Consider the following 23,125-nt stretch of genomic DNA (forward strand, 5'->3'; position numbering starts at 1 on the left):
AGGCCTCAAGTGCATTCTGGTCAGTATGGCCCCAAAGTCCAAGTTCTTCACCCCTCATTATCACGAAGTTCGCCAAATGGTCAGAACACCCTAAGCTGCGGTGCAGCTTCTGCAAACATAGAGCGGCATCAGCAGCGTGAAAGCACAGGAGGAAATGGGGAACTGTTTAGGTCCCTCAAACGTGGAATAACCGTTTTACTGGTATGAGTGTCTCATTGTCTCATTATTATGCAGCAGTGAGTCATTCAGGGGAGGACCAAAAGGGAAAGTCCTGTCTCTTGTCATCTTTGTGAAGTGCTGGTGAGAACCGTTTGGGCAGGGAGGGGCATAAAGCGGGCACTGGGAGTCGAGCTAGCAGTACCCCATCTCCACCCTTAACCGCCCAGCTGCAGGGAGGCGAGAAGCGCCGAAAGAGTTAAGTGTGGCTGGGGAGTCCAGCCACCGCCCCTTCCCAGCATCGCCTCCCAGAATGCCTCGGGCTCGCAGCCAGTTCCCGCACCTCGCGAGACTCCGCCCAGTCTCTTCCCCGAACGACCGCCCGTCCCCCTTCTTTACCGAGCTCTGCGCGAGGCGGAGGAAGGTAGGGGAGGGCGGAAAAGAGCCGCGAGGCACGCCGGGAAGTGTGGTCCAACCGTTTCATGCAGCCATATTCTTCCGGAGCGGGGGAGGCCAGAGAGGCAGCCGGGACTACGATTCCCAGTTGCCCTTTCGGTTTGTTTTTGTTCAAAAAAAAAAAAAAACCCACACTCCCCCTCCTCACTCTTCACACACACTCACACACACACACCCACGGCAGACACGCACACACCCGGGCGCCGAAGGGAAAGCCGCGTCTCGCCTTCCTGCCCCACCGCCAGTCCTGTCTCGGCCCCTCAGCAGAGCGGGAAAGCGGAGGCTGGAGCCGTGACCTCTGACCCCGTGGTTATGCGGAGCCGCCGCATTCCTTAGCGATCGCGGGGCTGCCGCCGCTGCCGCCGCCGCCGCCGCCGCCGCTGCCGCCGTGGGCGACTGACGCAGCGCGGGCGCGTGGAGCCGCCGCCACCCCTCCCCCACCGCCGCCCTCGCGCCGGGTCTCGCGCCAGCCGGTCCCCGCGAGCCCGCCCCCTCTCCCCGGCCGCACCCGAGCCCTCGTGCGCCGCCGCTGCCGCCGCCACGCGCCCCCCGCCGCCGCCGCTGCCCCAGCCCCACGCCGCCGCCGCCCGCCCCGCCCGGAGGTCCCGCGTGGAGCCGCCGCTGCCGCCGCCGGGGAGGAGGAGGATGAAGGACAAACAGAAGAGGAAGAAGGAGCGCACGTGGGCCGAGGCCGCGCGCCTGGTGAGGCGGGCCGCCGCGGGGGCGCCGTGGGGGGACGTGGGGGGTGGGCGAGCCGAGCCCCCTCCGCGGGGAGGGGGAGGGGGAGAGGCGAAGCCCTGCCCACTGCAGGAGGGGGCGGGGCCACCCTCCCCCTCCCCCTCCTCCCTCCCCCCTCCCCGTCTGCCCCCTCCCGGCCGTTGGGTGGGGAAGAGGTCCCCCGCCGGTCGCTTGTGGCGCCTTTTTCTGCAGCTCCCCCCACCCCCTAAATTCCTGCGGAGGGGCGAGCTGGCAGGCCGGCTCCTCCCCCTCTGGGCGGCGGGGCCCCAGCCTCCCCTCCCCCACTATTTGGCAGCGTCTGGGGGTCTGGGGAAGCTTCGTTTATGCACTCGGGGGAGTTAGGTTTCCGGGAAGGGTCGGAAGCTCCTCCCTCGCTTCCTGGTGGGCAGTGGGGTGGTGCGTTTGGCTCCGAGGGTCGGAGAACACCCCCTCCAATTTTTAAGGACGCCAGTGGCATTTTGAGCCTTCCCGATCTAAACCAGGTGTGTGGAGGGAAGCAAGTGCTTACTCCCAGGTGCAACCCTGCGCTGTGGTTCTTAAACTTTAGTGTCTTGTGGGGGACACCTGGGAGGTTCCTAGGCATGCTCGTCTTAGGGCCCTACCTAAGACCTTCTGAGTCTGAATTCCTAGAGTAGAGCCTGAGTGTCTCCGTTTTAACCAGCTTCCCATGCCGCCTGGAATGCAGGTGGCCCGGGACCACACTTTGAGAAACGCTGACTAGAGTGTTTTACTTCACAGGCCAGAGTGGAGATAGGCACTCTGCAGAGAACTGACTCTGCTCTGCAAAGAATGTACGTGTGCGTCCTCCCTTTCCCTGGTGTCCTGGTGCATGTAGACATGAAGTGCTGGACAAAGACCAAGTATCTCTGTTTGAAGATACTGCTCACTGAGGACTTAGACTTAGCAAGGGAGGGAGTAATTGGAGTGTTGAAGCCGCCGGGTGAGGAGGGTTGTGAATTTTGTTTCCATAGCCTGAGGACTTGTGAGATAGATACCTTTCTTTTGGAGTTGCACCCACGAAGCTAAGATACGTGTTCTTCTAAAATCTTGGCGGATCACCGTAGTAACAGTTCATACTTCTTCCAGAGATGTCACCTCCTCAAGAACTATCACGGAGCAGGGTTATGGTGCAGAAAGCATGCATGTCTCTTGACACCCTCTAATTTATATGTAATGGGCATAATTCACTTTCAATGATGAATGAAGTTTCACCTTCTAGTCTTTAACTTTATTGGGAAGTGAGGTTCCTACCGCAGAGGTGTTGTGCAAAGGGATAACTATGTGCTGGGGGTCGTTACCGCTCTATGGTATACATCTTTTTCTTTCTTGGAGCAGTTATTGACTTACAAGGACTAAAGCTGTTTGGTTTGCAAGACAGTTTTCACTGGTGTTCCTAATTGACTGTCTTCCCCAGGCAGTTGTTGCCCAATGAACAAATAGCAAGTGTTTGTGTAGTTCAAGTTTCATGCTTCAGTTAATTTGTCTTGGTTTGGCGTGTGAAATTTGAAGATTTTGAAATTCCTAAATATTTTTGATTGAATCAAAATTGGAAGATTTGGCTAGCTTTGAGATCTCTTGGAAATTTTAGGATTTCCCAATGTTGCCTCACCTGGAAACAAATTTAGTTAGGCCTGAGACAGGAGGGGAGGATGTGCTTGCTCTCTTTCTCCTGAAGGTTGAGTCTTGGGTGTTCATTGAAATTCTCCTCTGAGTTCCTGCTATGCAGGTGTTTATGACTCTGGGCATCAAAAGGAAATTTGCTTGCCAGAGTTTTACTTGTTAGAGGTAGGTGAAAGTACCTCTAAATCTTGTGTTATTTACGTTCTGACAGAATTTTAAAGTTTGGGGATCCCTGGGTGGCGCAGCGGTTTGGTGCCTGCCTTTGGCCCAGGGCGTGATCCTGGAGACCCGGGATCGAATCCCACGTCGGGCTCCCGGTGCATGGAGCCTGCTTCTCCCTCTGCCTGTGTCTCTGCCTCATTCTCTCTCTCTCTCTATGACTATCACAAATAAATAAAAATTAAAAAAAAAAAAAAAAAAAAAAAAAAAAAGAATTTTAAAGTTTGTCTTGAAGCTCTGCCTAGTTGAAAGACTTGAGGAATTTAGGGTCCACTGGTTCTGTTACGCCTTTTAAGGTTCTTGAAATTACTATAATCTGAACTCTAGGATCCAGGTTGTTAGTTCTGTTTTATTATTGGTTCAACTTCATGCCAGATTATCTGAGTAAGTTCTTTCTTTTTTTGTTTTATGGCTCTTCATTAAAAAATAATATGAATAAGAATGACTTTGTAGTGTCTTGAACATATGAAAGATAACTTGTGGAACCATTGTGTGTTAATTGCATATCTTTTGTTTATTTATTTATTTATTTGGTTAGAATTTTCTGTCTCTCTGAATGGGACCATTTGGTGGGTGAGGGGCAATTTTTTAGAGTCCTCTCCCTATTTAAAAACCACTGCAACCCAGAGTGCTGGGGAGTTTGAGAGAGCTTATTGGAAGAGCAGCTTGACTAAAGAAAGCTCTAGTAGGGGGGCAATCGATTAAATCTCTTTGTGGACAGGTGAATTTGGAGTGCTTGCCCTGGTAGTCAAATGCACTTGCTTTGGGGCAGTTTCATATTGCTCCTGACCTTGCTTAGATTGGTGGCTAGAGGGATACTGGGAACTCTTAAAAACTACTTTAGTAGGAAAGAAGAGACTTCTGGAGAATTTCAGTAGTGTAGTATACCCAGGAGATTGACTTTTGCAGTTGTTAATTATGTTGTCGAGAAGTAGATACTCTTCTTTCAAATGTTTTGTAGTATTGTCTTTTCTAGATATAGGAGGTGGACTTTAGAGGGTTGGATGGTATAAATCGTCCTGCTAGTTAGGAATAATTTGTTTGGGAGAAGTAGCTGAGAGGATTTCCCTTTAAATTGGATGTCCTTAAATGGATTCTCTCTGGCTTTGAGAAACTCTTCATTGTAAGCTTTATCTTTCACTTTGATTCATGACTGACCATTCTTACATCAAACATTTTTTTTCCTCTTTGAAGTAGGAGAGAGAGACTTTTTTTTGAAAGTGTGCTAGAAAGACAGGGACTAGGAATAGAACACTGCTGAATTGTTCTTGTACTAAAAGCTGGAGGCATATACAATTATAATAAAAGTGAATACTTTGTATTTTTGATGTAACTTCCTTTTAGAGATTTTGTTTCCTCTTAGATTCTCAAGCTCTTCCTGACTGCTGTTTAAATAATTAGTAACTAATTTTTCAGAGTAATGCCTCTTTAAAAAAAAAAAAAAAAAAAAATCCTGGTACAAAAATCGCTAACTCAGCTCCCATTTGGTATCAAAGAAGTGATACTTGTGGCAGTGAACATTAGTAACTTGTAACAGGGTTTGTTGTGGGTTTGTTTAAGTCAGTACTGTTTAACCTGGCTCTCAGGTTCTTAGACTACAAGGATGAATAAGATTTGCCCTTGAGGAACTTATGGTCTTCTGGGAATGGAGGAGGTCTAGACTCATGAATAGAATTTTGCTACACGCATAAGTGCTATCATAGATGTACATACGATAAACAGACATCCTGGTTCAGACTTATTATCCAGGTATCATCATGACTACTTCCTCCTTTTACTCACAAGTATATCACTTTGGAAGGTAAATTATGTGTGTTGTGGACTAGGAGGACACTGAAAAGGCATTTAACTGCCTGGCAGAGATCAGGGAAGGCTTCCTGGAGGAAGGAGGAAGGTGCTTTCCAAACTGAATCTTGAAGAATGAGTAGAAGTTAGGCCCATCACTGAAGATGTTAACAGGAGCTGGTGACAAAGAAATAGCAGTGGTGTGTGTGTGCGTGCTTGTGCACAGGGTGGGAGTGAGTGTAGGAATTGGGTAGAACTACACATAGCTTTTGGAACATGAAGTTGTAGAGTATCAGTTTGGCAGTCAGGTAGAGAGACAGGCAAAGACCAGATTCCGAGGGCTTTGTGTGCCAGGACTCTGAGCGCTTCTTTGTGCTGGGCACAGTTAGGCACTTCCATGATCTCCAGTCTGTAAAACAACTCTTAGGGGAAGACATCAATATTCTTCCATCACAAGTGGGGCAACCTAGGTTCAGGTTGGGTAGGTAAATTACCCATGTTGAGAAGGCTAGCATTTGAATCCAGGTCCATCTGGTTCTAAAGCCTGTGCTTTTCCAGCGAGCTGGCGAACTCTTCTTCGGAAGCTTTGGTCTTGATTGTATGTGATTAGGTTGCTGTTGAAGAATTTTAAAGCGGGGGCAAGTGATGAGGGCAGATTTATTTTGTTGGGTTGACCTCAGGCTATAGCAGGTAAGTTCTGCGAGAGCAGAGATTTGGTCTTGTTTATTGCTGAATTTTTAGAATTGTCCCTGGCACAGGTAAGTATTTCATGTATTTGTGGAGTGGGAGCGAAGGATGGGAGCAGAGAAGAATGGATTTGAGGAAAGCAGGGCAAGTTGCAGGGATATTAGTGAAGGGGCTGTTTGTTGGGTGAGGGAAGGAACTGGGGGACAGGCGAGAGAGTAGAGTGCTGCTTAGGTTTCTACATTAGGTGATTAGACAGGTTGTCAACCAAGGGAGAGAATATGGAGGAAGAAGGACAATGAATTGGAGTTGCCAGTTAGATGAATTAGAGCAGTTGATCAAAGATGGATGTCTGTACAGAAGTCAATATTTGAGTCAGAAGCTGGAGAGAAACCTAGGTTAGAGGTAAATATTTGGGTGTTAGCAAAATATAGATAGTAGTTGAAGGTATGAGAGGAGATAGAGCTACCTGAAGGGACTGTAAAAATTGAGAGAAGCTAACAATGAGACCATGGTAAATAGGGGCTTTATTTCAGCACCTGCTTCTCCAGAGCTTGGTTTCCTTTAGTGCTGTGGGCTCATGTTCTTCCATAGGGAGAACCGTTAGCAGGAATCCTGTCAGACTTCTTACTTTACATTTTATTTGTGACCAAGCAGTACTTACTTAGTTGTTACAGTTGTTAAGTGATTGTAAGGTGTTGTATGGAGTAACCTCAGCAGCCACTGGTAGAGACCATGCAAAGATAGTGACAGCTTCTTTTCCTCCCTGAGAAGGACAGCATTTCTTTTTTTTTTTTTTATTTTTTTTTTATTTTTTTTTTTTATTTTTATTTTTTAAGGACAGCATTTCTAAAACAACTCAGCTCCTTCCCATGAGGTGGCTGCAGTTGCTCACTAAGAAATTGCTGCCATGACTTTGTTAGAGATGATGCTAACATAAATGAGGTGTTCTCTTTTTATCATTGCTTTGCCTACACTAGTCCTACAGAATCAGAGCATCATGTTGCCAAATGGCAAAATGTACTGTGGCAGTTAACACCAGGATTTCACAACAAAGTGGCAGAAACTATCGCTTAAAAATATGGGTACTAATCAGAAAAAAAATCTGAATGCATTTCTGTTTTGTCATTATTTTCTAGCTTTAGTCTGTGGTTTAGTCACGTGAACAACATGAAGTTAAGCAGTAACCAGGGTTGCTATGGCCCTACCCACATACCATAGCACGTATGCTAAGATGTGTGTTTTTAGAATTAAAAACTAGAATATTTATATTAATTTCAGTCACTTTTAGCAGCATCTTAGATATATATGTAATTTGGTTTCTGAAGCAGTGTTAACCGTGGGAAAACTAAATTGTCAGCAGTGATATCTCACAGCAGAACTGTAGCCCAGGACATAGGCTGATGGGTATAAATGGCAATTACACACTAAAATCAGAACATTTATATTTCTTCAGGTACTAGAAAACTACTCAGATGCTCCAATGACACCAAAACAGATTCTGCAGGTCATAGAAGCAGAAGGACTAAAGGAAATGAGGTTTGTATTGTTCTTGTTGTTCAACATGAGAGTTTTATAGGCCATGTGTCTTTCTGCAGATATTTGGTGACGTGATTAAGTCCACACATGCCTTCTCCATCTCTCTCTCCCTCTCTGTTTCTCTGTCTCACTCTCTCCTCTGGTATGGTGTAGAACCATTTCCCAAGTGTGTGTCCCTGAGTGGAGGGAGGGAGTAGGTAAACATCTGTTGGTTTTCATTAGAGATGCAATGACTTACCCTGTTCTTGCTCTCCCTTCAGTCTTGACCTGGAGTGTGTTTCTGTGTCAGGAATCCACATGTTTTCTTCTCAACTCTTTTTTGCACATTTTAGTAGTAGAGAAGGGGCAGACTGGTAGGCTTTATCTTATTTAAAACTTCCCTTCTTTCTCTAGCTTTCTGTGCTTCCCTGAAGTTCTTTAAGATCAAAAGAAGGGTGTTCTTATCACCATAACACCACTGGCCTTTTTTTTCCTCCCTACTGATTCTAGCCATTCATCATGGGAATATACTAAATTTTAGTGTGACCTTGGTTTTATCCTCCTATGGTGTAGTTTTCCTAGAGAAGCAACAAGTTAGAAACAAAAGGAATTAGAGGCATGAAAATCACTGGCTGTGTTTAATTCTTTTCTCTCTTCACTCTCACCCCACCCCCCCCCTTTTTTAATTTAAATGAAGGAGGAGGGCACAACACAGTCTCTTTTCTTGGGACTCAGAAAAAACAGCATCTGTTTTTTCTGGTTAAGCTATAGCTGCTTGAAATTGACCTCTTGGGGTCAAAAGATCCTCACTTTCCAGTCATCAGTTCAAACATTCTCAAATTGACAGTTTGTGGGGAGGGAAGATCAGAATTGTGTAGATCACGTTCATTTAAATAGTACTTATGCACTGTGTAGTGTTATAATTGTGCTTTATTTTTGTTTTTATGGGCTGTTTCTCCTCATGCTGCTGTCTGCACTGCTGTTGGACCACTGTACCTATAGAAGGTAAATTAGTCCCTTTGGGACAGATGAAATTGAGAACTTTAACTTGTTTCTGCTTCTTGCTCTTATAGGAATTAATGAAGCAGTCATGGTGGTTCGTGATGAGTGAGCAGCTCTGTAATTTGTAGACAGAGGTATAGTGTGTAGGAGTCACACCGTTCTGCTGAAGGACTCTGCCAGTATGCCGTTACCCTTTGTAGCAGAGATGTTAGCACACCCACTTGATACTCCAGATTCTGCACAAGGTTTCTTGTAGAGATTGGTTCTCGGTGAAAATTTTTTTAGCATCCACTGTGTTCCAAAGCAGAATAAGTAATAGGGTTTTTTTTTTTTAATAGCTTTTTTAGACTCAGAATTTATTTTTAACATTGCATAAATTAAGGCCTCTGGTTCTGAAAGATCTTAAGAGGCTTTACTTAAGATATGTATGTATTTTTAGCATACTGGAGAGAGGGAAGAGGAAAGTGCATAGGTGAATCCTAGCACTAATATGCTAGTGCCAAACTCAGTTAATAATGGACATTTGTCTGTGTTTTTGACAGCTGTTCTATATTAAGATTAAGTAAATAGCCTCTAACTCACTGAGTTATCATTGTTTTGCAACCAACTATTGTAGCAGGGAGTGTGAAATATCTTAATGATCCATCTTTTTTTTTCATTCTTGGGTACCAGAGCCATTTGACTGACCTCTTTTTAAGTTTAAGTGATTGCTCCTGGGTAGATGTAGAATAAAACCCATCCTCTCCCCTTCCCAACAGGGAAAAAGCAAATGAAATACTTTTGTGTGCTTATTAGAAAATGTTTAACTGGAGATGAAAAGGCATGCTTGTTTTTTTGGGACAGCACCATTGCTTCTCTGGTTTTTGTGTTGTAATGTTATGTAGCAGTTCTCAGCTTGATACATATGCAGGTCACAATTCAGAGGCTAGGAAAGAGTTTTGTTTTTAATTATTATTAAAATTTAATTTTTTTAATGTAATAAAAATGTTGGTACTGGGTTTTTTTTAAAACTCCCTGAACTTGAACAGTTACTGTGTACGTTTTTAAATCTCTTGAGAACTTGGTTGATATGGTCAAAAGGCACTAAGGAAGTGCCAGGTTCAGAACAAGGGAATCACATACCATGTCCTACCTGAGTGTGATTGATGAGGATTTCATTTGTTGCTCTGCACTACTTTCAAAGTAGTATTGTTGTCATGGGCTCTTTTCTGTTATATTTCTTGCTCTTTTCTTGATTTAAGAATGAGTTGGATCTTTTTTTTTTTTTTTTTTTTTTTGAGTTGGATCTTTGAATAAGCGGGCATATAGATTTATATAACCCTTTTCCATCCTTGTATGTTTTTATAGTGGGACATCCCCTCTTGCATGTCTCAATGCCATGCTACATTCTAATTCAAGAGGAGGAGAGGGGCTATTTTATAAACTGCCAGGCCGAATCAGCTTGTTCACACTCAAGGTAAGTAATATCAATGCTGTTCTTAAATTTTAGTGTAGGAGTCACCTGGTAGGTCTGGGATGAGGCCTATGAATTTATATTTCTAATAAGCAGGCAGGTGATGCTGATGCTGTTGGTCCTAAATGGCACTATGAGATGTTCTAGGTTGAATAGGGTGTTAGGAATTCTTTAGTCATATCAGCTTTTTTGTCTATATTCATCTTTTCTTTGTTTATATTTTTGCAGATCATATGTAGTAGAGGAATAAATATGTGTGGGGGTAACTGCAAATGTGTTTTAATTAGAATTTTGTTTGTAATAGTATCGTGAAAGATAAATTACCTGGCAACTAAAATAAGATCTACTCTAAGGAATATAACTGACATGTGAACATCCTTGTGGAAATTCAAAAGCTCATTAACTTTTTCTAAGTGACACTAATTACAAAGGAAGAGAACTTAAATCAGTTAAAGTTCTAGTAAAGCTTAAATAGAGCTGAAGTGAACAGGCTAATTATTTTTCTACTATGTGTGATATAAATGGCTATCGTTTATTTTTTATTTTTTTAAAGATTTTATTTATTTATGCTTGAGAGACAGAGAGAGAGAGAGAGGCAGAGACACAGGCAGAGGGAGAAGCAGGCTCCGCTCCATGTAGGGAGCCTGACATGGGACTGGATCCCGGGTCTCCAGGATCCCACCCTGGGCTGAAGGTGGCGCTAAACCACTGAGCCACCAGGGCTGCCCCAATGGCTATCGTTTAAACCAGGGATTGGCAAACTTTCTATAAAGGGCCAGATAAATATTTTAGGTTTTGTGGAGCTAATTGTTCACCTCTGCCGTTGTAGCAAGAAGGCAGGCATAGATAATTAATAAATGAATGGGTAAGGTTGTGTTCCAATAAAACTTTATTTACAAAGACAGTGATAGGGCCACATTTGGCTTGAGCTGTAGTTTGCTGACCTGATTTAGACATAAGATGACCTGTTGATGAGGAAACTGAAAATTTGATGCTGACCCTTTTACTGACCCATAATGTGGTTATAAATTTTGGTAGTCTATACACAAACTTTTCCTTTCTGGTTTTATTTTCTTGATAAGCTTATTTTCTTTAATTCAATATTAAATACTTGAGCAGATACCAATGATATAACATGTAGTCCTAAAACTTGATGTTTATGTATACTTGAAATGTATCTTATATTCAGATGTCTGTGCTGTTTTCTGTATTTTTATTTCTAATATTTTGGACTTCTTTTGTTAGGAGGCTGCATAATGTAATGTTAGGAACTGTGCCTTGGGGAGAAACAGAGCCTTGAGTTCAAAACCTAGCTTTATAACCTGGGACAAATTTAACCTTTCTTTATGGTGGTGTATGCATCCCTAACACAGAGTCAGTCCTTAATAAATGGTAGCCTTTTTGATATTTCTTTAGGTTCTTTTATTGTCAATTGCTTGTTAATGCCTTTTTTTATTACACATTATACATTGCTATATATAACATAATGGGTACATAGTCGTATAAAATTGTATGTATTACGTATATTAAAATATGTATGTTGATGGTATATGTGGCATATTTCTGTTTTAAGTGGGAGGAGAAATACCTTTTTCTGTGAACACCTTGAGGGTAGGAACTGAGTTTCATTTGTCTTTATAATGGCCTCAATTTGCTCTCTCTCTCTCTCTCTACATATGCATACCTTTTTTTCCCTCAGAACCATTTGAAAGTGTTAACCAGAACTGGTACTTCACCCCTAAATACTTTAGAATATATATTTTGAGAACAGGTACATTGGGGCGCCTGGGTGGCTCAGCGGTTGAGCATCTGCCTTTGCCTCAGGGCATGATCCCGGGATCATGGGATCGAGTCCTGCATCAGCTCCCCCATGGGGGAGCCTACTTCTCCCTCTGCCTTTGTCTCTGCCTCTCTCTGTATCTCTCATGAATAAATAAATAAAATCTTAATAAAAAAAAGTACATATCCTACATAAATATAATTTCATTATCACATTCAAGAAAATTAACATTGATACAGTAGTGTATACTATATAGCTTATATTCAGATTGTCTCTAGTTACACAAATATTCTTTATAGCTTTTTTTTCCAGTCCAGCATCCAGTCAAGAATCTTGCATTTCAAAAATAAAGATAAAAAAAGGGAGACAAGTTAAAATGGACTTTTAACTTTAGGAAACAAACTGAGGGTTGCTGGAGGGGAAATGGGTTGGGGGGTGGGGTAATTGGGTGATGGACATTAAGGAGGGCTCTTAAGGGGCGCCTGAGTAGTTCAGTTAAGCATCTGCCTTTGGCTCAGGTGAAGTCCTGGGATGGAACCCCATGTTGGGCTCCCTGCTCATCAGGAAGTCTGCTTCTCCTGCCCCTCTCCTCGTTTGTGCGCGCTCTCTCTGTCTTGCTCGCTCACTCTTGCTCTCTCAAATAAATAAAACTTTTTTTTTTTTTTTTTAAAGAGGGCATGTGATGTAATGAGCACTGGGTGTTATATGCAACTGATGAATCACTAAATTCTATCCCTGAACTAATGATACACTATATGTTAACTAAACTGAATTTAAATAAAAAAGAATCGTGCATTTCATTTGGTTGTCATGTCTCTTTAATCTTTGTTAATGTAGAACAGTTCCCTTGCCTTGTTTTCTCTTTTATGGCATTGATATTTTTGAACAGTTCAGGTCGTTTGTTTTGTGAAATTAAATACATTTTTAAAGGATTAATAAAGTGTAGAAATCTTGGTTGTTTCCAGACTTCTTTCTGTTTGCACTGCTAGATCATGTCCACTCTTTCAGGTGGTAGCACAGAGCCATGAAAGTTGAAAGTATACATCCCTTGCCATGGGATGTATGGCATAGTGGTAATTTGGTCTGGGTGTTGCTTGTAAGAAGGGCCAGGAAGGTACAAGGTATTTAATTACATTTCTTATTTTTTTTCTTTGGAAGATGCTAGTGACACCTCTGAAATCCTGTGGCATTTTCTTTGCCTAAGTTATCTCTCATGGGTTAAGAAAAAGCATGTGCAGAATGGCTTATAGTTTTTCTGCTCCCTGATTGGAAATCTCTTCTAGTGGGCCATCAAGGTCAGAATTCTATTTATCCATGTGATTTTGCTAGTTGAAAACAGGAATTTTTTTCAGTTCTGGATATGTTTGTGTGGCCTTATCTATGATTACCAAAGGTTTACTGATAAGCTGGAGTCTTTGGGGGCATGCCACAGGATTCCTTCTCTGATAAAAAGTTGTTCTGGGTAATGTGATGGTACATTTGACACTTGATGTATAGATACTTGCAAAAGTCGCCAGAGCTAGTCCTCAAGGATGGATGGGATAGATGAAATCTATCCATGCTTCAAATTCTTGATTTGAATTGCTTTCCTTAAGCCTTTCCTGAAGTCAGCTGTCAGTGTCCATCATTGTCTGGTTAGAGGTAGGATTTGTACCATTTAAAAAAAATTATTGATTGATTGATTGATTGATTGTAGACACAGAGAGAGAGGCAGAGGGAGAAGCAGGCTCCATGCTGGGAGCCCGACGTGGGACTCGATCCCAGGACTCCAGGATCGCGCCCTGGACCAAAGGCAGGCGCCAAACCCCTGAGCCACCCAGGGATCCCCCCGTACCATTTTTTTACACTTGGGATTTCCCATTCTTACAAAGTCACTCTGAGCTTCTTTGTAGTGTTCTACATTTTTAGGACTTTGATGCTGGACTACTATGCTTTTGTGACTTGGTGGTTGTGTCACTGGTGAGTTTAGCCTGCATTGGTCTTTGCAACACTATCAGGCACAACTGCATTCATGTGAATATTGTTCATTTTTATTGTGGAATGGTTCTCCCATTGATGTCACTTACGTTATTTATGGCTATTTGCACTTTATTATACCTCATGTATGATATAGGGCTCAGCCTTCAGGGTCTTTTACCCATTTAACAAGTCCCATTGGATCTTTTTATTATATAGAATGTTTTTATAAAAGTATGAAAATCATTTTTTAAAAATTTTTATTTATTTATGATAGAGGCAGAGACACAGGCAGAGGGAGAAGCAGACTCCATGCACTGGGAGCCTGACATGGGATTCGATCCCGGGTCTCCAGGATCGCGCCCTGGGCCAAAGGCAGGCGCTAAACTGCTGCGCCACCCAGGGATCCCTGAAAATCATTTTTTTTTTTTTTGGTAAAAGAAATAGAGGACTATACTTGAGGTATCCATCCAGTAAAATCTACAGTTTGCAGATAACTGTAAGGAAAAAAGCAAATGGAGGAAGAGAGGGAGATAATTATTACAGTTCTATGATGTTATTTAACTGTAATTAAAATACCTGCAACACTTAAAGCAATTTCAAAGGTATTTATGTTACTGTTAAATACTGAGAAGAACAGAGGAAATAGATACAGTAAAATCATGGCGTCTATCATTTGAAAGGCAGTATCAAAGAATATTTTGATTTTTAAAAAATATTTTATTGATTTACTTGAGAGAGAATGCAGAGGGAGAGGGACAAGCAGTCTCCCTGCTGAGCAGAGAGCCCAATGTAGGGCTGGATCCCAGGCCTCTGAGATCATGGTCTGAGCAGAAGGCAGATGCTTAACCAACTGAGCCACCCAGGCACCCCAAGATTTTGATTTTTGATACGTGTTCAGCAAGTAGGGTGGTCTTTTAAAAATGCAAATCCTATCATACCATTATCATGTCCGGCCCTTGCCTACCTCTGATCTGCTCTCCTAGCACTCTGCCCTTAGTCATTATACTAAAGCCACCCTGGTCTTCACTTTGTTTCTCAAGCATCCCTGACTTGTGTCTACCATAGAGCCCTTGTGCTTGCTAGCGTCTCTGCCTAGAAAACTCTATGGTAACTTCTTGTCATTTGGTTCTTAATCCAAAAGTATCTTTTCAGAGAAGGTTTGTGGGTTTTTTGTTGTTTTTTTAAAATAGATTTTATTTATTTATTCATGAGAGACAGAGAGGGGCGGAGACATAGGCAGAGGGAGAAGCAGGCTCCCCATGGGGAGCCTGATGTAGGACTGGATCCCAGGACTCCAGGATCAAAGCCTGAGTTGAAGGCAGACGCTCAACCACTGAGCCACACAGGTGCCCCCAGGGAAGATATTTTACCCATCTAATTCTACAACATTAGGAGGGTTTTATTACTTGGTGGTTGTTAGCCTATCAGTATCAGAAATTACTTGGTGGTGGTTAGTCTCTCCACACTAGTGTTTGAGTGCAGGGACTTTGTTTTCACTACGTCTACTATGTCTGCCATGTAATAGGTACTTAGAATTGGCTGAATGAAAAGTAGATGATGGTATCATCAAAATCTTAGCTAATCAGTTCTCCTTGTAATTCACCTTTCTTTTATATCAGTTTTATTATAGAATATGCATATTTGGGGTTATTTTTTCTTCTGCTCAGCAAGTCAACTTCTAAGAACCCTTTTCTCCCCCTTGCCCTCATTAGAACAGTTCTACATAAATCTGTGAAAGAATCTGCTGACACTAGAAATAAATCTTTCCTTGTGTGCAGCCATAATCTGGTTCCTTTTAATTGCTAAAGGCAGAAACTGAGCCTTAAACAGTTTAAACATCTTTTTTATTTTTTTAAAGATGTTATTTATTTATTCATGAGAGACACAGAGAGAGAAGCAGAGACACAGGCAGAGGGATAAGCACGCTCCATGCAGGGAGCCTGACGGACTTGATCCTGGGTCTCCAGGATCAGGCCCTGGACTGAAGGCGGCGCTAAACCTCTGAGCCACACGGGCTGCCCAGTTCAAACATTTTAGGTATGTTTTAGATACGATATTATTACTCTTTTTAGTGTTTTGAACTTTGATCATCTTGTTAGAAAAAAGAATTTCTGCTTTCATTTAAAATGGTAGTGACATTTTAAGACAATGTCTTCCATAGTCTGTTAGCCTTATCAAATACATGATCTTTTAAGTGCTTGGAATATTAGAATTTTAGTGTGGGAAGGGCTCTCAAATCATCAGTTCATTTTCATTTTGCAGATAGATAACTGAGCTTTTAACAGATTAAATGATTCATCTGTGATTATACATCTGAGTGACAGGTGCATGTGGCCAAGTTGGGACTAGAACCCAGGGCCCCCCCATCTTTTGAATTTAATTTCTTTTTGCTATGCTAATTTAGAATAAAGTTTTTCTACAGATTTTATGACCTTTGGTCATTTCATCTTTTGAAGCATCTTGTGAGTTCTTTGATATTCCTCAAAATGTCAATTTTATTCTCTTTAGTGAAAATCTTTATAGTTAAGCAAAGTAGCTTTTCATGTCCTTAGATGTGACTCTTTAGTTATGGCTGGTTGAATTTCTGCACCTTGCCTTAATTATATTGGCATTTCTGATCGTAGGTGTTAGTTTCTATGCTGGAATAAGTGATTTATGGTAGTAGGAAGAGCATTGGACGGGTTAGGAGTCAAGGCCTGGGTTCCAGCATAGTACCTCATGTCTTAGTGAATATCTCCATTTATACTTATTTGTGTCTAACACCCAGGAGTTGAAATAAGATTGGTCATTTAAACACTTGAGGTGTAAAATCCTTTTTTGTCATGAAATGGAGCTCCAAAATACAAATATGACTGTGAAACTGCTCTGGTTGAAACAAGCAGAAGGGCCCACTTTCTCCATCTCTTGTAGGTTCTACTGTCCCCACCCCCTGCCCCAAGCACTCCAGGATCTTTCCTAGACCCTGGAACTCTGTTGAAAACCTTCTAGAGTAAAAATTCAGTAACTATCCTTATTGTGCTCCCATTCTAGCATCTAGACTATTTTGTGTGAAAAGTAAGTCAGCAAGGGATATTTTTCTTTCTTGTTCTTTTGTGATGCATTTGGTATTTGCTGGAGGCAGACCATTTTATTGCAAGCAGTGCTCGACTCTGAACTATAGGAGGTCTGCACAGAAGGCCCAGTTAGTAGAACAGTACCATTTGCTCTTGTTAATAGTAGTAGCACTTTGGTTTTGTTGGAGGCTTTGACCCCTCACTTGGTAAAAGGCTCCTTATTTGTTTGAATAATTCTCAAGGGATGTCTAGATCTGCCTGTGGAAAAGGGGGTATTCTGTTGTTTGACAGGATTTCTAGCCAGCTCCGGGAGAAGAGAGAACTTGATTGTTCTTAGAGCTTTGGTTAGACTCTGGTTTTATGTCTAAGAGATGAGCTGCCTTTTGTCCTTCTACTTCCTGAAGTTCAAAGCCCTCTAATAATGAAGTGTGGTAAAGGTCAGGTATCAGAGGTTTTGAAAGCACTGCCAGAATGATTTTGTGGTCGTTCAGGGGGGTGGGCAGGATGATAATCTCAGGGTTGCCAAAGTGATGTGTATTTTTAAAACAAAAAGTACATTTTTAAAGTGTGATGTTAAGGTACCAGGGTTCTAGGAAAATGAGGAGATTGTACATGTTCCAGGCTTCTTTGGGACTATTTGAAAAAACACACTTTTCTTTGGGTCAGCCAGTATGAAAACTGTGAGTATGATCTCTTTTCAGTCCTTCAGATCAGACTTTTTTGAGAGAGTTATTTGAAGAACTTGTTTAGTCTCAGAAAGTTGCTGCTGCTTCTAGCTTAGCTAAATCTGGAAGGATAGCTGGAAACTGATGTTTGAGTGCTAACACTATTCCAGACAGGCATCATACCTGTCACATTGGACTTTTTGAAACATAAATATATCTCCTACTCCTATAATAACGGGGAAGCAACCTGAGAGAGTTTAAGTAAATGGGACCAAGTCACATTTTTGGTTGAGAGATTTGTATTCAACATGTGGAAGACAGGCTTGAGGAGATTTGAAGTTTTGACATTAAATGAGTTGGTTCTTAAATGTGGGGGAGGGCGTTTTAAAATTCTGTGTGCATGGGGCAGCCCAGGTGGCTCAGTGATTTAGCGCCGCCTTCAGCCCAGGGCATGATCTTGGAGACCTGGGATCGAGTCCCATGTTGGGCTCCTTGCATGGAGCCTGCTTCTCCCTCTGCCTGTGTCTCTGCCTCTCTTTCTCTCTGTGTTTCTCATGAATAAATAAATAAAATTAAAAAAAAAATTCTGTGTGCATCACGAGGCAGGAAAGGGATGGGAGCAAAAAAGATGTCTGTTCTGTTCTGGGAGATGCTTTTTTGATTCACTTGTATTAGATGGGCTTTTACATGTGTCCCTTTATGTGTCAGCTAATCCCTTCTGTTTTAGTCTTTGACTCTGCATGCCAGTTTTTCTTGGGTCAGGTAACTCTGGACAGTTCTCCTTTGACTTCTAACTTACACCTTTTTTGGGTCTCCATTCCCGTTGCAACCACCTTAGTCTAAGTTACCCTCATATGCTGGATACCGAAACAGCTCTTGCCTGGGCCCCTTGCTTTCACTTTTGTCCCCTCAGCATCCACTTTGCTCCTTGGAAATCCAAACAACAGCCAGAGGGATTTTTTTTACTTTAATATAATATGACCATGACACATCTCTGTTTAGTGTCTGTCAAAGGTTTTTTATAGCATTTACCAAAAACTGAACCTTGCCCAGCCACACTGCCCTTCTTTCTGTTCTTTGAATTCCTGAAGCTCTTTTGAGTTTTAGGGTCTTCCCTTTGGAATTCTCTTCTGCTTTTCCCTGGTTATAGGTCTCAATTTAAATGTCCGTACCATGGGAACTTTATCGCTAAATTGAATTTTTCTGTGTGCTCCGAACTTTACTTCTGATCACTTATGAGTTTATGATTATATAATTACTTAGGTGATTGTTTGATGTGTCTTTCCTGACTAGAGGTTGGGGTAGAGAATCACTATTATTTTGTCCTTGGCTGTATCCTTAGCAACTATCATAGGAGGTACTCAATAAATCTTGGATAGGGATGCCTGGGTGACTCAGTGGTTAAGTGTCTGCCTTTGGCTCAGGGCATGATCCTGGGTTCTGGGGATCGAGTCCCACATCGGGCTCCCTGCAAGGAGCCTGCTTCTCCCTCTGCCTATGTCTCTGCCTCTCTCATTGTGTTTCTCATAAATAAATAAATAAATAAATTCTTTAAAAAAAAAGTTTGTTGGATAAAATATAGTGGAAAACCCATAGAAGGAGATTGTTACTTCTTAGCTGGTGGCTGTTCTCTTTGACAAATAGTTGAATTAGTTCAGGATAATAATTTTTAGTATCAAAGTTGAAATGTATAGTATGGAATGTTTACTGGCATCTCCTTTCCATAAAGTAAAGTATTTAAGTCTCCAAAATGTAAGGTTTTTCTCAAAAGAAAAAAAGTCCAGTGTTGCTTTTGAAATGTAGTGCCATTTTGATTCCTGATCTTCTGTATGTGCCTCCCGCCCCTTTTTTCTACTGCTGTCTCTGAAAGCTTTTAGAACCTTTTCCGTGAGTATATACTTAAGTGTGGGTCATTTTTCACCCTGTGTGCCTTACTCAAATGTCTAATGATCTTGGTTGAGGGACTGTTGTTTATTTAAGAGTCAGGCTCTTAAATACTAGTGGGCAATTCAGTGCATGGTGTTTTTGTGGCTTCACTTGTCTCCTGCAGCAGTGGGAGTGGTTGTTGCTTAAATGCATGGTGCTGGAGTAAGGATGTCTGTATCCTCCTAATGCAGACTTTTAACAGTCCCCATATTCTCAATTCCATACCTCATCCTTGTCTGCCATGGTACCTGGTTTAAATTCTTAGCCTTTCTGAAATTTAGGGGATAAATCCACTTGGTTCTTTTCAGTACCTCCCTCTCCAACACTTAGTTTTCATCTTCCTTTGTTTTGGTAACTTGTCTCCTTTGCTTCTCTGTTTGTCACTGACAACTTCCAAATTTTATCTCCATCCAAGATATTTTTCCCTGAACATCAAAATCTGTATCTATTCAAATGTCTATTCAGTATCTTTATTTGGATAGTAATGGCATATCAAAATTAACATATACAAAACCAATCTCTTGTGCTCGGTTTGGCAGCACATATACAAAATCAGTCTCTTGATTTTCCCTCTCAAACCTCTTTCACCCTTGGCTTGCCTTTATCAATTAGGGGAAGTTCCGTATTTTAAGTGGCTTAGGTTAGAAACCTTGGAGTTGTCTTTGACTGCTTTCTTTTGTTCTCATGGCATGTGTAATCATCAATAAATCCTGTTCGCTTAACTTTTAGAATACCTCCATTTTACCCCCTACCCCGGGCCACCTTCCTGGTTTCAACCACCATCATCTTTCTCCTTTCTCCTAGATTATCATAGTAACTTCCTAACTGGTCTCCTTGCTTCCACTCTTGCCACTCTCCTCAGCACTGGAGCCGGGAAGGGTGTTTTTTTTTTGTTGTTGTTGTTGTTGTTGTTTTTAAAGTAGGCTCCATGCCTAGTGTGGAGCCCATCATGGGGCTTGAACTCAGGACTATAAGATCAAGACCTGAGCCCAGATCAAGGTTTCGACGCTTAACCGACTGAGCCACCCAGTTGCTCAGGAAGATCTTGATCTTATTCTTATTCATTTATTTATTTATTTTTAAAGATTTTATTTATTCAGGAAGATCTTTTTTTGTTTTTAAGATTTTATTTATTTATTCATGAGAGAAACAGAGAGAGGCAGAGACACAGGCAGAGGGAGAAGCAGGCTCCATGCAGGGAGCCCAATGTGGGACTTGATCCCAGGATTCTAGGAACACGCCCTGAGCCAAAGGCAGTTGTTCAGCGGCTGAGCCACTGAGGCATCCCAGGAAGATATTTTTAATGTCAGATCATGTCATTTCTCTGCTCAAAACCATCTAATGTTCATCCGCTCCTTCCCCTTCCTTCACTTAGGGTCAAGGCCAAAATCCTTAGTTGCTTGCAGGGCCCTGATGAGACTTGCTTCCGCCCTTAGTCTCCTTGCCTTTTTTCTTACTCTTCCCCAGGTTCACTTTGCTGGATAAACACAGCAACCTCCTCAGTGGTCCTTGAACGTGCTGCCATGTACTCTGAGGGCTTTTGTCCTTGCTATTTTAGCTGTCTGCCATGCTTTCCCCCAAGTACCTGTGTGGTTTGCTCCCGTACCACCTTCAAGTCTTAGATTGCACCTGAACCCCTCCACATTCCTTAGCACTCCCCCCTTCTCTGCCTTCCCTTTTTCTTTTTGGTATTTATAACCTTCTGATATTCTCTGTATCATTTGCTGTATACTTATTGCTATTGTCTGTCTCCTTTGACTAGAACATAAACTGCCTAGGGAAGGGGTTTTTAATTTTGGTTACAGTTTCTCATTCAATAACTTTGTGTGAGTAAATGTATCATAGTTTATTTCTTTTAATTTGATAATATAGTGAATTATGTCATCAATAAATTTTTTTCCAGTGCTCAAACATCCTTGTATTCCTAGGATAAATGTCACTTCAACATGATACTCTTTTTACACATACATTGCTGGGTTTAGTATGAATCCTTTATTTAGAATTTTTACATCTTTATTCATAATTGATGTATCTGTAATATTTTTATTTCAAACCTTATTCTGTTTTGATATTAAAACAAGCTGTGGTGGTTTCCTGCTCTTGATTCTCTGCATTAGTTTTAAGACAGATTTGTTCTGCTAGTAGAATACATATGGCATATAAAATCTACTGGGCATGATGTATTTTATTTTCAGAATGTGTTGTTTTTGCTTTTTTTTTATTGTGAAGTATATAATTTACACAAAAGAGAGTATATACAAAGTTTGTAAAAAAACAAAAAAAAAACAAAAAACAAAAAACAAAAAAAAAAAAACAAACAAAGTTTGTGTTAAAGAGTAGCTGAAAAATAAACTGCATGCTCCCATATTCACCAGCCAGCTCAGGAACAGAACACTCTTAACACTCTTTGAAGTCTCTGAGCATATCCCTTTCTCTCCCTGCTGAAGATAATCAGTATTCTGATTTCCATAATCCTCATTTCCTTACTTTTGTTTCTAGGTTTGCCCACAGGTATGTATTGCTGAACATGCATTTTTAAAAATAATCTTTATGTGAATGGAATCCTGTATTTTTCCCTGAGTTGCTGCTTTTGCTTACCATTTCTGAGCTTGAAATGTGCTGGTGCATTTAATTGACATAGATCATGCTTTCTGCTATGTACTGTCTTATGGTATAAATATGCCTTGATTTATTTGTCCATTTTCCTTTTGGTGCATATTTGGGTTGTTTCTAGTTATCTCAAACAAGGCTGCATTGAGTATTTCTGTACGTGTCTCCTGATACATGTGTTGAGTAGCTTCTCTAGGGTACATATGTTGCTGAGAATGAGACCAACCAGTAGGTTTTGCACCTGATCATCATTACAGGAAATACAGCTGTTTTTCAAAGTGATCCTATGAATGTATACTCCTTCCACAGTGTATGAGAATTCCTGTTGCTTCACAGCCTGAGTATTGTGGATGTAAGATAGCATTTTGTGCTTTTTTTTCCCTGTTCTTAAATTGTGGCATAATTTACATACAGTAGAATTTACCTGTTTTGACGTACTAATGTACAGTTCTGTGAGGCTTTTTAAAAGTTCATTTGATTTTTTTTAATTTAGGATTATTTATTTATGAGAGCATACACAAGCAAGGGCCAAGGAACAGAGGCAGAGGTAGAGCAGGGAGCCCAATGCGGGGCTCTATCCCAGGACCCTGGAATTGTAGCCTGAGCAGAAGGCAGACGTTTAACTGAGTCACCTGGGTGCCCCCATTTGATTTTTTTAGTTCACATTTGTTTTGACATTTTATTGGGGTATTTAAAGATATGCTATAGTGGCTTGAATGCAGTTGCTCCAGTAAATGTTGGTGTTATGCTTCTCTTTCCCCAAAAAATTCAGCTTTACTTTCACATACAGTAAAATCACCCTTTTTAGGTTTTAGTCTTCTGGATTTTGACAAAATTATGCCATAATTAGCATTTAGAGCAGTACCATCACCCCAGAAACTTTCCTTATGTCGTTTTATAGGCAGGTCCTCTCCACCTCAGCTCCTGGGAACCATTGATTTGTTTTTCTATCCTTGCAGTTCTGCCTTTTCCATAATGTCATATAAATGGAGTCATACATTATGTAGCCTTTTGAGTCTGGTTTCCTTTACTTTGTATGAAGTATTTGAGATTTAGCCATCTTGTAATGTATATCAATGGGTTGTTCTTTTCTATTGCTGAAAAAGTCCCATTGTGTGGATCTACCACATTTTGCTTATCCAGTTTTCAGTTGATGGATGTTTGGATTGTTTACTCCTTGTGACTATTAAGAGTAATGCTATGAATGTTTGCATACAAGTCTTTCAGTGGACATTTTCATTTTTCTTGGGTAGATACCTTGGAGTAGAATTGTAATTTCTGTTTAACTTTTCTAAGAAACAGCCAAACCATTTTCCAAAGTGGCTATACCATCTTATTTTAGTTTTTAGTTGTTTTTTTTTTTAAGGTTTTATTTATTTGAGAGAGAGAGAGTGCATGAGTATGAACAGGGGAAGGGCAGAGGGAGAAGCAGACTTCCTGCTAAGTGGGGAGCCCGATGTGGGGCTTGATCTCAGAACTCTGGGATCATGACATGAGCCAA

At 41.4% G+C, this 23,125-nt stretch overlaps 1 protein-coding gene and 1 long non-coding RNA gene across 6 annotated transcripts in view; one reads left to right on the forward strand and one right to left on the reverse strand.

The window, feature by feature from the left end:
• LOC140618307 (uncharacterized) lies at nt 1-997 on the reverse strand. The gene is made up of 2 exons (XR_012018488.1): nt 556-997; nt 1-109 (listed from the first exon to the last, which is right to left on the reverse strand). It is a non-coding gene; the product is annotated as an uncharacterized lncRNA (long non-coding RNA).
• The window catches only part of ASXL1 (ASXL transcriptional regulator 1), a 78,906-nt gene continuing 56,230 nt past the window's right edge, over nt 450-23,125 (forward strand). For 3 of the 5 annotated variants that reach the window (XM_072800523.1, XM_072800526.1, XM_072800527.1), the window contains exons 1-4: nt 1,479-1,832; nt 7,115-7,196; nt 8,124-8,181; nt 9,526-9,634. In XM_072800523.1, the coding sequence (XP_072656624.1) occupies nt 1,674-1,832; nt 7,115-7,196; nt 8,124-8,181; nt 9,526-9,634 (408 nt within the window). In that variant the 5' untranslated portion in view covers nt 1,479-1,673. Of the gene's footprint in view, nt 581-1,163; nt 1,315-1,478; nt 1,833-7,114; nt 7,197-8,123; nt 8,182-9,525; nt 9,635-23,125 lie in introns of those variants that run through there. The other 2 variants (XM_072800524.1, XM_072800525.1) reach the window with 2 other exon arrangements.

Source organism: Canis lupus, chromosome 26 (genome assembly GCF_048164855.1).
Source record: "Canis lupus baileyi chromosome 26, mCanLup2.hap1, whole genome shotgun sequence".
NCBI lineage: Eukaryota > Metazoa > Chordata > Mammalia > Carnivora > Canidae > Canis > Canis lupus.